The sequence below is a fragment of the Colletes latitarsis genome, chromosome 5 (assembly GCF_051014445.1).
Source record: "Colletes latitarsis isolate SP2378_abdomen chromosome 5, iyColLati1, whole genome shotgun sequence".
NCBI classification, from domain to species: Eukaryota; Metazoa; Arthropoda; class Insecta; order Hymenoptera; family Colletidae; genus Colletes; species Colletes latitarsis.
In genome coordinates, this window is record NC_135138.1 from 33018681 (window position 1) to 33033081 (window position 14401).

A 14401-nucleotide genomic window follows, 5' to 3' on the forward strand; every position below is an offset into this window, starting at 1 on the left:
CTTCCAATAAAATATACAACGTTGCTGAGATAAAAATAGTTTGGGAATTTAGTGGTGGTTAATAATTTACGATTATTATTTATTTAGGAAAAGCTTACAACGACTTCTTGAGGTAAGTGTTCTCCAGGCAAGACCAGGAGAAGACCCTCCAAGTAGTCCGGAGCGATTTGGTTGAACACGACTTCTATGTACAGTGGAGCATCTAGTCTAAGAGGGTAGTACCAGACGGATCTAAACAAAACAAAATTGTATCATACATTGATAATACATTTAAACATCATTAAATACTGTACTATCCACGATCAAGTTTCCTAAAAAGCTTCTTCACGAATCATTCTTGAGCAACGTTTTCAGAATTGTTTACGATCAAAGACGAGGAAATCAATTTCCTTCTTTTTACATACCTGCAGAATATTAAGTAAAAGACTTGGTGATTCTTATGGAGTTCCGTGGTCACATCGAGCACATATTCGTCTCTAGCTAATGGCATGGTGAACGCATCACCGTCAACGATGCAGTATAACGAGAATTCGTCCATTTCGTGGGGATGTCTCACGGATATTACGTTACACATCTCTTCGATAACGTCCTGTTAGAATAAAGAAATGGTAAATAGAAAATTAGATAAGAAGCCCCATGATTCTACATAGAGTTTTCTTCATCCCTGATGGTTTAGTAGATTAACACCTACCTGCACTACCGTCGTACATTTCGTGTTGATGACCCTCTCTGTTCCACCTGGCAGTCTATAAATCTGTCTCTTGGCATTTCTGCCAGCGCTGATCGCCATAATCTCGTCGACGCTGGGCACGTTCTTCCTCCCACCGTATTTAACAGTTTTCCTGAGGTTCTGCAGGCACACCGTGGCGGTCCCGTGATAAGCCCTGCGCTTGTCGTACGCCGCCGTTTCGAGGTACTTGGTGAGATAAGGCCTCAAACCGTCGCTGCAGGTGAAATAGGCAGCGACGATGCTGAAGATCCTCCAGCCACGCTGGCAACTGTCAGGATTCGGGCTCTTGTTGTTCGTGGTCTGTTTCATCAGCTGGCAGTAGACCTCGTCCCGCAAGTGCTCGTACTTGTGACAGTGCTGCAACGAAATTGCTCGGTGAGAACAAAGTACCTCGAGCAGCCACGATTCCAGTTGCACGGAGATTCAACAGAAGTGAAAGCGACGGGTTTCGCTCTCGGTAATTGTTTCGAGAATTAACGCCGTGCGAGTAATTGCTGCCTACGGTGGCGTACCGACTGCGGAGAATAGCTTTTTTGGGACGAACGAAGACGGAAAGATCGCAGCGGTGGAATCTTTGATGATGTGCAAGTTAATTTGAATCAGATTGCCTCGGACTCTACGACTCTCTCTGCTTCTAGGTTTAATTAAAACCGAATCAAGGCGAAGGATTCTGAACACTTCGTTTCGATTATGAGAAACAAATTGCGAGCTTGTGGAAGCAATGAAGTTGTCATTAATGAAGCGATCGAAACACATTCGGAGAAATTAGTTATGCAGACAGTTGGGATGATTGAAGAGTATTATAAGTAGAATCTACGTTAGAAATTAGAATATGTTTTTGTTTGACGATTTCACGATATCAGTAGCTCTAATTGCTGCATTGTAGTGAAATTTTGAAAGTGATCTAGAAACACGAAGAGAATGTAAACTTTCGGATACGTATTACTGTTGCTTCTAATCGTCAGACAAGTGAATTCTAAGATTTTCGATCGGCAAAAATTGTTGCTCACCATCAGAATAGTGTAGACGCATTTTACTTCGCTGGTGTCTGGAGGCAGAGGTTGATCTCCCATGTACCTCATGAGACAGACGAAGCACTCGACGGCCAACGCGCTCAAATCTGCGTCCAGCCTCAAGAGACTTTGCTCGATTGGCACAGGGGAGTACTTGACGAGATCCACCTGCTCCTTCCAGGTCCATTCCGCACCGTCCTGTTGACCTTTGCTCTTCTTGTTCTTCTTTTTGCTCTTCAGAGACTCGATGACTTTCAGAGAGCCACTTATGGACCCGTCTGCAGTCTTCAGCATCTCGAATCTGTCGAGGGGAACGTATCGTTTAAAAACTCCGTCATTGTTATCCACGGGACAATCGCGCGAAGCTCTAATCGCGTAAGAAGACTGTTAGAACCAATTTAACGACGAAACGGGACTTGGAGGTGACGTGGGTAATAGCTTTCCAAAACGGAAAACGTCTCGTCGGAGGAGCAGGAGGCCGTAAACGGATTTTCCATTGCAGGATGTTGTTACAGAGGAGGAAAAAGTCCCGTTGAGAGTACTGGCTGGGTGGTCGTCACTTGTCAAAGTCATGTTTAAGAAGTCTGTTCTCTAGTTAGGTGTTCTAATGATCCTCCTTTAACTTTTGCTCCCCTCATCCTGCTGGTTCGTTATCGTCTTTACAACGTTTCTATGCTTTTACGTTTCTACATTAAACAATGTGTGATATCGATAATTATTATACTCATTTTCACCATTTTTTTCCTTCTTAAACCAGTACTGACAGTCTCTTGTATTCTATAGCGCGTTACTATTTAATTGTTTACAGGATATAAGTGTACGGTCAAGACGTTATGCATAACTGGAGAGAAATTGCGGTTCATTAGATCCGAACAATGTCTTCTTTCTTCATCGTGCACGATGAGGCAAGACGGTAACGAGACTGAGAACACTTTGAACCCGATGCTGTTATTACCACGCATTGAAATCACCCGAGCGGCGTTTGTATTAATATTACGTTCACGATTATAATATATGAAAATCATTTCCACTGTACAGTTTGACTTTTTAAAATTGTTAATAATTAATCAAAATCAACGGACTCTGTGTACATAGCACCGAGTCCATAAGATTAATAAAAGTTTGCAAATTATATCCTTACAAACACGTGATTGCAGTCGGTGATTACTGTTGACGAGGTTTATGTTGAACTCCAGTACATCGTTCGCGAATTATTGCGGAACAGCTGCGTTCGCGACGAGTATTTTTACAATATGCTCCCGTTGCACTCGGCAGCGACGAACCAGCCACCGTAAAATATGTATTTTAACGAATCCTCGCGTTCGACGAACGAATCCGATTTTGGTGAATCGAATACCGACAGGCACGATACGAAACGCCGCGAAACGGTAACTCGCGGATCGTGGACCGATGCCCAAAGAAGACGAGGAGTACCGGTTAGCCGCGCGTTCACCAAGATGGTCGATGCTACTCTGAGAACCGCAGTACGTTATGCTTTCTCAACACGGTCGACTCGGGTTTCTTGCGTAAGAGAGGCCAATTAGTCTTTAACATTAATTTCCCTTTTATTACGGTGCCGCGGTTTGGTAAAGGTGTTTTCGCCAGTGCCAGAAAATGATCCCCTTTCTCGATATAAGATGCTTTTTGAGTACTTACTGATCCAAGCCTAGAGCGCGCAGCATGCAACACGTTGCAAAAGAAAGGCGTTAGAAATTGCAATAAGACGTTTTAAACAGTTTCGTCTGTTTCGAATCGTTCGTTCGAGTCTACGAATTAATATTACAATTATTTAAGTGGTTGGTAATCTATGGCCCTTAAGTCAGATAAATAAAAGAGTACCACTGATTCACGAACTTAATAAGAATACTACGGGGACAAAAGGTTGCCAACCACTGGCATACAGGATGTCCCGTAATAGGTGATACAGCCTTCAGGGTTGTATTACTTTTCCTGGTACATCGTACAGCTGATTACTCAATGATTATAAGTACGTCATCAGAGCACCACTGGACTCTCAAACATCATTTTTCTTAATCCCTCATCGAGTTAACTTTCTTAAAATATTTAAAGTATTTCATGAATATCGTATATTTTTACTTGTTTGCATTATAGAAATTCCCCTGACGTGTATAATCGATTCAAATTTTGTTTAAAAAGTTTCCCAGGCAAGTTGTAATCGAGTCTCGCGAACTTTGTGACAAAAGGGATTGAAGAACGTCGAATGAGTACTAACTTCTCTGTGCTTTGCCTGAAATTCAGCATGGCGTATTGCAAAAGAGAGTGCTTTCCATCGTTGACCACCGGCCCGCTCTCGTAGATACCATCTTCTTGCAACCTGCCGTTGTCTTCCGGTTGCCGCCATTCCTGGTTCGGGCTGAGCCGCTGGTTCTGCTGGTTTTTCTGATGGTTCGTCTGGTTCGTCGCCGACACGTGGTTCGGCACACGACTCGCGGGCACGTGGTTCTCGTGATTCGAGATAACGTGATTAGATTGACCGTGGGACTGGACGTGATTCAGAGAACCGTGATTCGCCTGTGACTGGATCGATTTTGTGATCTGGGATACGTGGTTCTCGTGATGGTTCGGCTTGTGCAACGGCTTCTGGTCGATCTGTAAACGAATTACACCGTGTTATTCATTTTATATATTTCACACTATTACAGTATCATTCCTTGCAAAAATCGACGAACTAAATCGACTGTTAAATGATTTACACCTTTCATTTCGTATAAAAATAAACAAAATAACAATTTTGTACGTATATAAATAATCCATAAAACCATGTCTCATTAAAATTTTGGAAAATCTGCATTGTTATATCATACACTCTGAAGATAGGAACGCATAAAAGGAAAATTGATATATCCATTTTAAGAAGTGTAAAAATTAATGTATAGTAGAATATTGCATTCAGTTAATTTCATTTTAAAATTATTCCATTCTTCGAAAGAAATGCACGTATAATTTGTACCGTTAGTTGATTCAAGATTCAAATTTTGATGCTATTGAATTCGTGGGAGCTCTGCACGATTTTAACTCTAATTTTGTACACTTATTAATAATTATATTAAGACTTCTGAGAGAACAGAAATAGATGTTCGAGGAGAATCTCGGCTCATTTGCTGAAAGACACGAAATTGAACTTTCACACAACTTCTAGGAGAAAAACCTCGATCTGGAGCAAAGGAAACCGTTTCACTTTTTCCCAACCGAGCGATTATTATTAAAATACTAATTAGGTTTTGTAAATTATTTAAAGATAGGTTAATATATTTCGAGCGACACATTGGCAATTAAACGATCTTGCGATTAAAGAATCATATTTCACTGGCGCGAAATAATCGGATGGAGTGATACGTTAAGTATCGTTTCCATTGACGTCACAGGGCTGGATTTCATTTTTCGTTGACATGCTTCTTCCGTTTCATTATCCCCGACAAAAGATCAAGATGTTACATTCGACAACGTAAATTACTGGTGTATAATCCCCGTATGTGGGCGGTACGTCGCCCTGGTTTCGCGAGTGATTTACACGAAGGTATCTCAAACCTTTCCTATTATTCATTTTCTCTTTCGGCTTCTATTTCCTGCTTTTCACCATCACAGTCACGGATATCTCGGATCTATCGATCGATCTCGCAGACGAGAAAACGGGTTTCCCTGCACGCGATCGAGAACAAACTCAGGAACGCGAGAAACGTGATTAGCAAGATCCAAATATCATTTTCCTTCTTTTACCGATGAAACGGCACGGTAGAATTAATAAACTAATTGGTTAAACATTATCTGACATATTTAAACACTTTTCTCTATTAAAATATACTTTTTCGTTGATCTAGAAACGACAGTAAGCGTTACTTTCATCGTAACAGAGTTTTATTGTTTAAAATTTGAAAATTATTTTAAAAATTGAATTAAATATTTAAAAATCATTTCTCCATTATGGCCTCCCAAAGGCTTACAGTTAATATTACTGACCTTATAAAAGACTGAAGTATATTTATGAATAAATTATTTATTGATTGCAGAGAAAATTTTAAACACAAATAAGAAAGTGCTTCTGAATTTATAGTAGAAAATTAATACCATTTGTACCGCATACGCGATTTTAAAGCATTCGTAATATCGTGAAAGTTGGAATTTATAACCACGCATGATTGCTTTTATTATTTTCTTCTAATATATATTTATTAAATTGTGATTTTGTTCTTCTGGTCTACGGGAATGATATTGCAATAACACGACCGACAATTTACTGCAATTTTCAAAGTAATGGGTAGCTATTATACAAGAAGGAAGAAATATTTAGCTCGTTGTCAATTTTTACGACTATCAGAGTAATCTACTTTAAATCAGAATTATCTGCTAAAAGAAATCAACGATTCTTGTCCTAATTTTAAAACGGCTGTTGTTTCTTAATTACACGTTCCACATCTGACTTTATCTCGCCACATGAAAGTTATACATTCCGTTCTACATTAGAGTTTAAATTTCAATCCAATAATATCGTACTTATTTGAATAGATTCTGACATTACTGATTTTTGTTCTTCGTTCAATAGAAAGCTGCGGATGAAGACATTTTATTCATAAAAACCTGAAGCCTAGATTGCTATAGCCGGTTACCGCATTCTCCGTTCATAAAGTGTATTTGTAATACTTGCAATACTTTCGTATTAATAAAATTATTTCTTGAACCATTTAAACTCTACTTTTACTGATTTCGAGAGATCGAGTCCCAACAAAAATTTTGCAATTGAATAATTTCTTTCTACACAATTTTAATGAGAAGAATTGTTGTGAAATATTCTCTAAAAATTTATTGAAATAAATTTGAAGCCTCTGCGTAGTTTCTCAAGGAAGGAACAAAATAACACCTGGTATATCGATATCTAAGCTTTTACCGACAAAACCTGAATGTACCTGAGCAAGCGGGATAAGCAGATGTTGACCCTGACCTACATATTCGTTAATGCATCGTGGTACCGTGGAAGACGCGAGCACACATAGTTACGGTATAGTATTAATAAGAACAATCCACTTGATTTTCCTCGGCCTGTTTGCGGGTTAAATATAGTTCCCACTGTACCAAAGATTACGAATTTAAAAGGTAATTTTTACTTACCGATTTATAGCGAAGAAAAATAATGTAAATGTAAAGTATAAAGTATCTTGACGTGTTCGTGTTAGTTAATTTAAATTACAATTAAATAAACAAAAATATCAGAAATCCTTTTGTATACTCTTGACACTGATTGTTGAAATATTGTGGGTATTCTTTTCAGTAATGTCCCGTTTATAATTATTTCACACTGATTCGGACACAAAACCATAAGTACAGATCCTTCTTGACGCTCGTCGGGAAATTGCAGTAAAAAGCTAAGCCATCAATGTGTGCTACTTTTTAACTTCAAACGGAGTTGTACTGCTCAGCCACCCATGGTACTCGTCTAATTTGGCTCTCTGAGATTACTTTTTATTTCATAAATTACGAGAAAAACAGTTCGATACGATATCGAACATTCACAAGGCTGCGATTATCTCTTTTTACGCCATCTCGATCAGATACTTTCTTGAAAGAGAGGTATTTTCAATAATTATCCATGAAAATCATGACTATTTTTATGAAAAAGTGTTTCTACAATTGAAGAATACTTTTGGCACAGATTAAAATTATCACGATAAATTATATTTTATTAACTTTCTTACTAAATGTCATTTGAAAAGAACATAGTAAAGTAAAATTACTTATTAGTTAAAAATCTCTAAAAATCAGTATAGTTTCTTCTCGCCATCCTCGCTGAATGTATTCAAAAGTACTAAATTAAACGCAGCAGAAAATTATAATACACAAACAATGTCATCTCCTACTACGGGTAAACTGCACCATTTGAAGCGTTATGAAGTCGTAATTTGGTCTTCGTTAACCTTAATTGGCCGACGAAGAATGCCTTCTAAGGTGGCACCATTAATTCTGTTTAAACTTTTTAATGGTTCCGCTCGTTACACACGGCGTAGCCTTCAATTACGGTATCTTTACGCCGCAGACGTTTAACTATTTTAATATCCACGCACAGTGGTGATGTAAACAGGGCTGATTATTCAAGATGCTCGAAGGCAGTCTTCGTATTCCATTTCGATACTTCATATCGCCCGAATAACGGTAAAGGCTTCTTCGGCCGACGATTTCTCGGCTTCAGAAATCGGATGTTGCGCGGCCTGCTGGCCGAGTAACTGTCTGAAAATTGATTTTCACGCGACGTACAACCGTGAAACGGAAAGAGACCAACGAGACCTCGGCATCATCAAGGACACCGCGGCTTCGATTAATGGGAAATGAAACTTTATCGGCCGTAAGGCGTACAAGTTGACGACCCTGTTTCTCGACGCGAGCAAATCGCCATGAAGGAAAACTGCAATGTTGCAGGTTTGCGTATTAATACCGTCGATTGGATGCATTAGCACGAGGAAGTATCTCTACGTTCGAAGTTCGAGCAAAGAAAAAATAATATACAAGTCATTAACCTACAGATGGTACATATTTGAGGTGGACAAATTTTTCGGTGAAATTAAAAAATTTCAAATCATTCTAAAAAAATTATTTTTAGTTGCAGGGGTCAATTACAATCATTTTTGGTCATTAGACATACCCCCGAAATCCTACGCACTTTCGAGAAAAAAATTCCTTACCGAAAATATATATGTCTGACCATACCATTGATATGTTTCACTGAATTTTCATGCGAATCTTTAAAACGTCATAACTTCTGAACGGATTGAACGATTTTAATGTTTAAAAAAGCAAACAACGCGTATTTTGATGGAGAATATGAGGAAATTCCAAAAATATTCGAAAAGCTGGTCCTTAACCCCGTAAAGTTAGAAAAACCCCATAAAAGTGGTTCAATTTTCAAATGACCATAACTCCTATAGTAGCGAAGATATCTCGTTGAAATTTATTTGTGTAGTAGAGCTCATGGATACGTACAATAAAGTACTAAACAACTTTTCCGTACAGCTTGAAATAAATTTATTAAAAATCATAAACGAGTTTTTAAGAAAAATCGACAGGGGATAGGTGCTGAAATTTTTCGGCGAAAAAAAAATTTTCAAATCGTTCTAAAAAAATTATTTTTAGTTGCAGGGGTAAATTACAATCATTTTTGGTGAATACACATACCCCCGAAATCCTACGCATTTTCAAGAAAAAAATTCTTTACTAAAAATGTAATGCGTGACCAGAGATTTGTGATCATATCACTTCATATGTACATATAGTCCTATTATCTAACATATAACATTTTAATGGGAGATTTTAGAGGCCAAAATAAGACAAAAATCAAGAGTACAGTAAAAATACTGTATTCATGAAGGTCTTTCGAATAGAAAGAACTTTAAGAATGACATGTTTTCGTAACAACGAATGAATCCTTGGCCTCTAAACCTAAATAATAAGGAACGTCATTGAATTATCATCTAAAACCAGTACGCAGACCGTGTTGAATAACAATTATTTTGTAAAATAATACAGCAATGACCAAGAATGTCAACATATAAATATCGAGTGAAGAAGTCTGAACAATTCTGAATTTATAGATCGAAATCTGTTTCGTTTATGACGCACCACTAATTTTTTTTTTCAAGCATGAAGAAGTGTTTCAAGAAGACAATTCTAGCGATTATATAAAACGAAAAGATTCATGAATGTATCGTTAATTGCAACTGCGTGTCTCGAATGTTGTAAACTCAAGTCAGCCATTAGATTCGCAGTTAACGAAGGTAGAAAACGGTATGCATACCTTACAAGAATATGGACTTTACGTAAGTCTTGAACATGCTTCCTCACAATTTTTATTATATAATTGAAACACTTATTCACACTATCTCTATATTATATAACTTTATAAAATTTCTTCCTTGGGTAATAATTAATTCAAAATATATTAGCTGGCAGTAAAATAGGCAGTCTATGGAGTAACTAGTTTCGTAAAAGAAAAATCGATAAAATGTTATTTAACATATCTAAAACCTCGAGGAATTTGTGAAGAGAAATAAATTTCTACAAAAAAATTTTCCTGCATTCCTTCTTTTGCAATAAAAGAATCTATTTTAAATTGTAAATATAAAAGTTAGCTTTTAAAACTCTGCTCATATATTTTAATATATTTCACCTTTACACCAAAAATAATTATGTAATCATTTGAGCATAAAATTCTACCACTCGATCAACGTTCTTTTCTAAACCTACAATTTTTAATTGTCACTAAAAAAGTGTATAAGACAAAGAGAAAGAAAATCGCGCTTCATAAATAGGAACGTACAGCCTCGCCAAGAAACCGGCAAGATTCGCGGAGTATTTATTAATCGAGGACAAGAATTTTATCGGGATCGTAACCTGGTAACTCTTGACCTTCTCGTCGAGTTTCTTCAAGGTCTCCTGTATAGTGTTGAGCGTCTTGTCATTCGACTTTTCCTCGACCTGCGCCTCGTTTTGCGTTCTCAGCTCCTCGAACCTCTTCAGAATTTCTCTGACGCTGAGTTTGCTACCATCGGCGTTCTCTTCGGCGATAGTCTCCATCTTGGACATCTTGCGGTCCCCGTTCATCCGACCAACGATCTGATCGCTGTCGTAGAAGTCCTGGATCAGATCGTTCAGCTGCATATTCTCAGCGTTCTGCCTCTGGGTAGCCGGACTTTGAGCTCGATACTTCGTCTCGTGGGCCTCGTTGTTCCTATTGGAGCCAGAGTGACCGATGTTCCTCGAGTCTCTCAGCAAACAACCCTCTTCCAATCTGAGCTGCTCGATCGTCGGTTGGCTGTGAGGACGATCGGAGTTGCTGGAGCTCAACGAGTTGATCGTCGAGGCTATAGGGCTCAGAAAAGGCTTCTGCTCCAGCTTGGACACGTCGATCCTCGGTATGTTCTCGTACTCGAACTTCTGCTGAGCAGACATCTTGGTGTCCTTCTTGTTCGACTCTAAACTTCTCGAGATTTGTTTAACGTTATTTTTATTCACGTCCAGCTGGCTGGAATCAGGCGACACCTTCCTCTCTTCGTGCTTTTTCTTCCTCTTCCAGTCATCCTTGGCGAAAAATTTGATGAACCTGTTCCTCTGCTCGCCCTTTGGGCCCTTCTCGCGGCTCGAGGCCTTCTCGAGGAAGGCCCCGGAGTCGTCCGTGTGCCCGTACTCGTCGCTGCTCAGCTCAGACTCCGAGGACTTCACCAGCAAGCTGTCTGGGGAATTCGTCTTTCGATCGTCGTCCGAGAAATTCTTCGGCTCGAATTTCCCGACGAGATTTCCCAGACTCTTCCTCCGGGGTCCCAACTTCGTGTCGTGATCGTCGTAATGCTTCCTGTAGTCTTCCTCGACGCGACAGAAGTAATCTGGCGTGGATCTTTTCTCGACCCTCGAGTCCCTTCGGTAGTCCAGGTTCCTCCCGTTCTCCTGCGTCTCCAATTTGCGCAGAAATTCGGATCTACGCACGATTCGTTGCACGTTGTTGAAGGGCCTTGGCTCGATCTTCCGTGACTCGATCTCGGAAGCGTCCGACGGATCGAAAAACTGCGACAGAATCTCTGGTCGATGCTTCTGCTTCTTCCTAAGGGTCGTTGGCAGCTCTGCCCAGTTGCTGGACAGTCTCTTCGAGAAAATCCCTTCGGTGTCCGAAACCTCCCTCTCCATTCTTGTCAGTTGACGGTGGACACTTTGTTGGCGAACTTCGTTAAAAACATTTGGATCGTTCGGCGATGTTGGTTACTTTATAGCGCGATCATGTTCGACGAACGTCTGTTTGGTCGGAGAAAGGGATTCGCGAACACCTGATCGTTAAATTTACGATAATACCTTTCTGACTGATTCTAGAAAGGAAAGAGGGGGATAATCGAGGGAAATATTCGATCAGTTAGCGAGGTAATATTGCATTTTAGCGAAGATGTTCATCAATTCGGGGGAGGTAGTAGTAATTTTTGAATGTACTGTGCGCACTGTTAATTTTTAGAAAAAATTGGCTCGTTGAGTAGAAATGCAAATTTAAAAAATGCTTTATTTAGACACGTATAACGACAGGATTTAATCGTATTAATGTATATGAAATACTTTGCGTAAAGAAGTATTTGAATTCTACGAACAACTTCAGCATGGAACCTCCCTTTTTAGTAATAGATTGTGGTCCGATATTTTTACAGAAACAACCTACATTGAAATATTTATCGACTACTGGATGCCTTGCATGTTTTCTCAAGCTACTCGATCCTCCTTTGATCTAGATGACGCACAAAGAAGCAACTGCTGACAGAAGTCGCATTCGCCTTTTGTCGAAAGCACAATGCGACAATGCTTCAAATGACGATGCACGCTGGAGCACAGCGTTCTATAAATTACGAACAACGTCGACGGAGGAACAGTTTTGAAGCCGATTCTGCATAACACGCGTTATCGAGCACGACGAACGCCTAGAAACAATACATATGTATGAACATTATATTCCAAAGAATAGAATTGACCCTGATTCCTCGAATCGCAGAATATCGACTACGAATAATTGCAGAAGATTTTTGATAACAAATAACGAGAGAAAATGAGCCCCTGGAATAAAAATATAAGGCACAATAGAAAAAATTCCAAATTCTCAGAAATGCATTTTCGAAGACGTTCGTTTTCACTTGTAGTTGCGAATAAAATTTGGAGAGAACGCGGTAGCAGCGATTAAATTCCAAAGAGAAAGGAGAAAGAAATCGTGGGAAATGTTGATGAATATTCGTAGATTGGAATTGAACGAATTATTACGGAACGCACCAGCGAACGACGGTTTGAGAGAGAAACGAAGATTCTGCGAAGATATCGTTTCGGTGATCGCGTATTTTCATAATTATCGCGAGTTTCGATGACGTATACCACTTGTTCGGAAAACTGTGGAATTGTCCTTGTTATAGCACGCAATGCTTGGATGTGGATCACGGAAGAAGGACCTTCTTCAGGAACCCGTGAGAAGAGCGGCGAAGAAGCCTCTCGTGAGAGCATAGAACAATATACACTTTTCATTGCAATTATCTTGCGCTAACGAACTCTCCTTCGTTCCGTCAACGAATTAGAAAGGCCCCTGCTTTCTTGGAAACTCGGCTTATCGCGCGGTCTGGACTGAAAAGGGCTAGCCTCGCCTTTAATGAAAACTCTGCAGTTTTCCCTGGGGAAAAGTGCCGAGAATATGCAAAAAGACAAAACGTAGCAAATTTCTTGTAGGAAACTATTAATAACATTTAGCATAAGCGATTAAAACAACATTTCAGATATCTAAACGAAACTTCTTGAAGAAAAAGAATATTTTGTCCAATTTTTTGCCTATTGATGCAGCCCAAAGAGTTTATGCAAATATTATTCTTGAATGAATATTTATACAAGCGGGTCGAGGTTTTTAAAGTCTTTTTAAGGAACCGCTTTAGTAAAATGTCAAATAATTTGTATTCGAAGAAACCGATTTATTTAAAAGTAAACTTTTATGTCACCATTCTTCTTTTCGAGACGTTAAAATACCTAAAGAGGAATTCTCACGCGTTTCCTCTGCAGTTTAAGAATTTATGCGCATAACTTAGGAAAGAAGAGAGTAGAGAGGAACCTAGATTCGAATAGTGTGTCGCTATACTAATGGATTCAGCCGATTCTATCTCTCGAAACGTCTTCATCTTACGATTGACTTAATCTGCTCGTGAATATATAAAGGATATAATAAATGATGCAGACGATGTCAATTCATCTTTACAACGTAACTCTGCCGTGTACACCTCGTTTCAAGGATTATTTGAAATTATAATTTTGACCTTGAATGATAATTGCCATGTTTGTGCTCCTTTTTATCGCGCGGTACGCGACGATTGCTGTTCGCTCGCAGATTATCGAGCCGACGGAATATTCGTCTCCCGAAGTACTTTATTTCAATCTTATCTTGCGTCACCTAGGATTTGCTTCACGACAACAATTTTTTTCTTAGCGATAAAATTAAAATATCCTCCAAGGCGAAACTCGATTGGGAATAATCGACGATCGAATATGAGGAACGCGCCTTCAAGGGCGCTTAATTAATCGGCATTCTTTTCGTTCGGTAAGAGAAAAAGAAGTAATTTCTATGAATATTCATTCCGTAAAGGGATGCAGAACGATCGGTGAAGAAACAGCTAATTAGCATTGTCCTGTTCCGCTCTGCTGCATGGCGCTAATTAAAAGACATTATTCTTTTGCTTAGACTCCGTTTTAGTTAACCGACGTTCCTATGGAACTTACACGTACCGAAGCTGTTGCTGATTAGATACTCGCTGAACTAGTACTGTAATTAATAAGATTTCACATAACTTTCTTGCCATTGATTACAAAAAGTTAAACAAAAGATTCCAACGGAGGTCAGGGATTTTCTATTATCCGTTTGTTTTACTTTCTTTTCGTTCAGAACGTAAGAACACTACTGTTGCAAAATATAAGATTAATTCATTTTATAACAGATTCCTCAATTTCGGTTTAAAACTATTTCTATATTATTACGAAACTTTCTACGTGATCACAATTTTAGTTTTTAGAAAATCGATTCATCGTAGTAATTATTTCTGCAGTTTTAAAATTCGTGACATAAATCATGTTTAGACTTGTCTCATTTAACATCTCAATTTCAGAA

The 14401-nt window shown here is 38.9% G+C and overlaps 1 protein-coding gene across 5 annotated transcripts in view; it reads right to left on the bottom strand.

Annotated features, from left to right (window-relative positions):
* The window catches only part of Myo10a (unconventional myosin 10A), a 75629-nt gene that overhangs the window by 2472 nt on the left and 58756 nt on the right, over nt 1–14401 (bottom strand). For all 5 annotated transcript variants that reach the window (XM_076765878.1, XM_076765881.1, XM_076765880.1 and 2 more), the window contains 5 exons: nt 3977–4353; nt 1741–2044; nt 692–1087; nt 405–589; nt 99–231 (listed from right to left, as the gene is read on the bottom strand). In XM_076765878.1, coding sequence (XP_076621993.1) covers nt 99–231; nt 405–589; nt 692–1087; nt 1741–2044; nt 3977–4353 — 1395 coding nt within the window. The remainder of the gene's footprint in view (nt 1–98; nt 232–404; nt 590–691; nt 1088–1740; nt 2045–3976; nt 4354–14401) is intronic.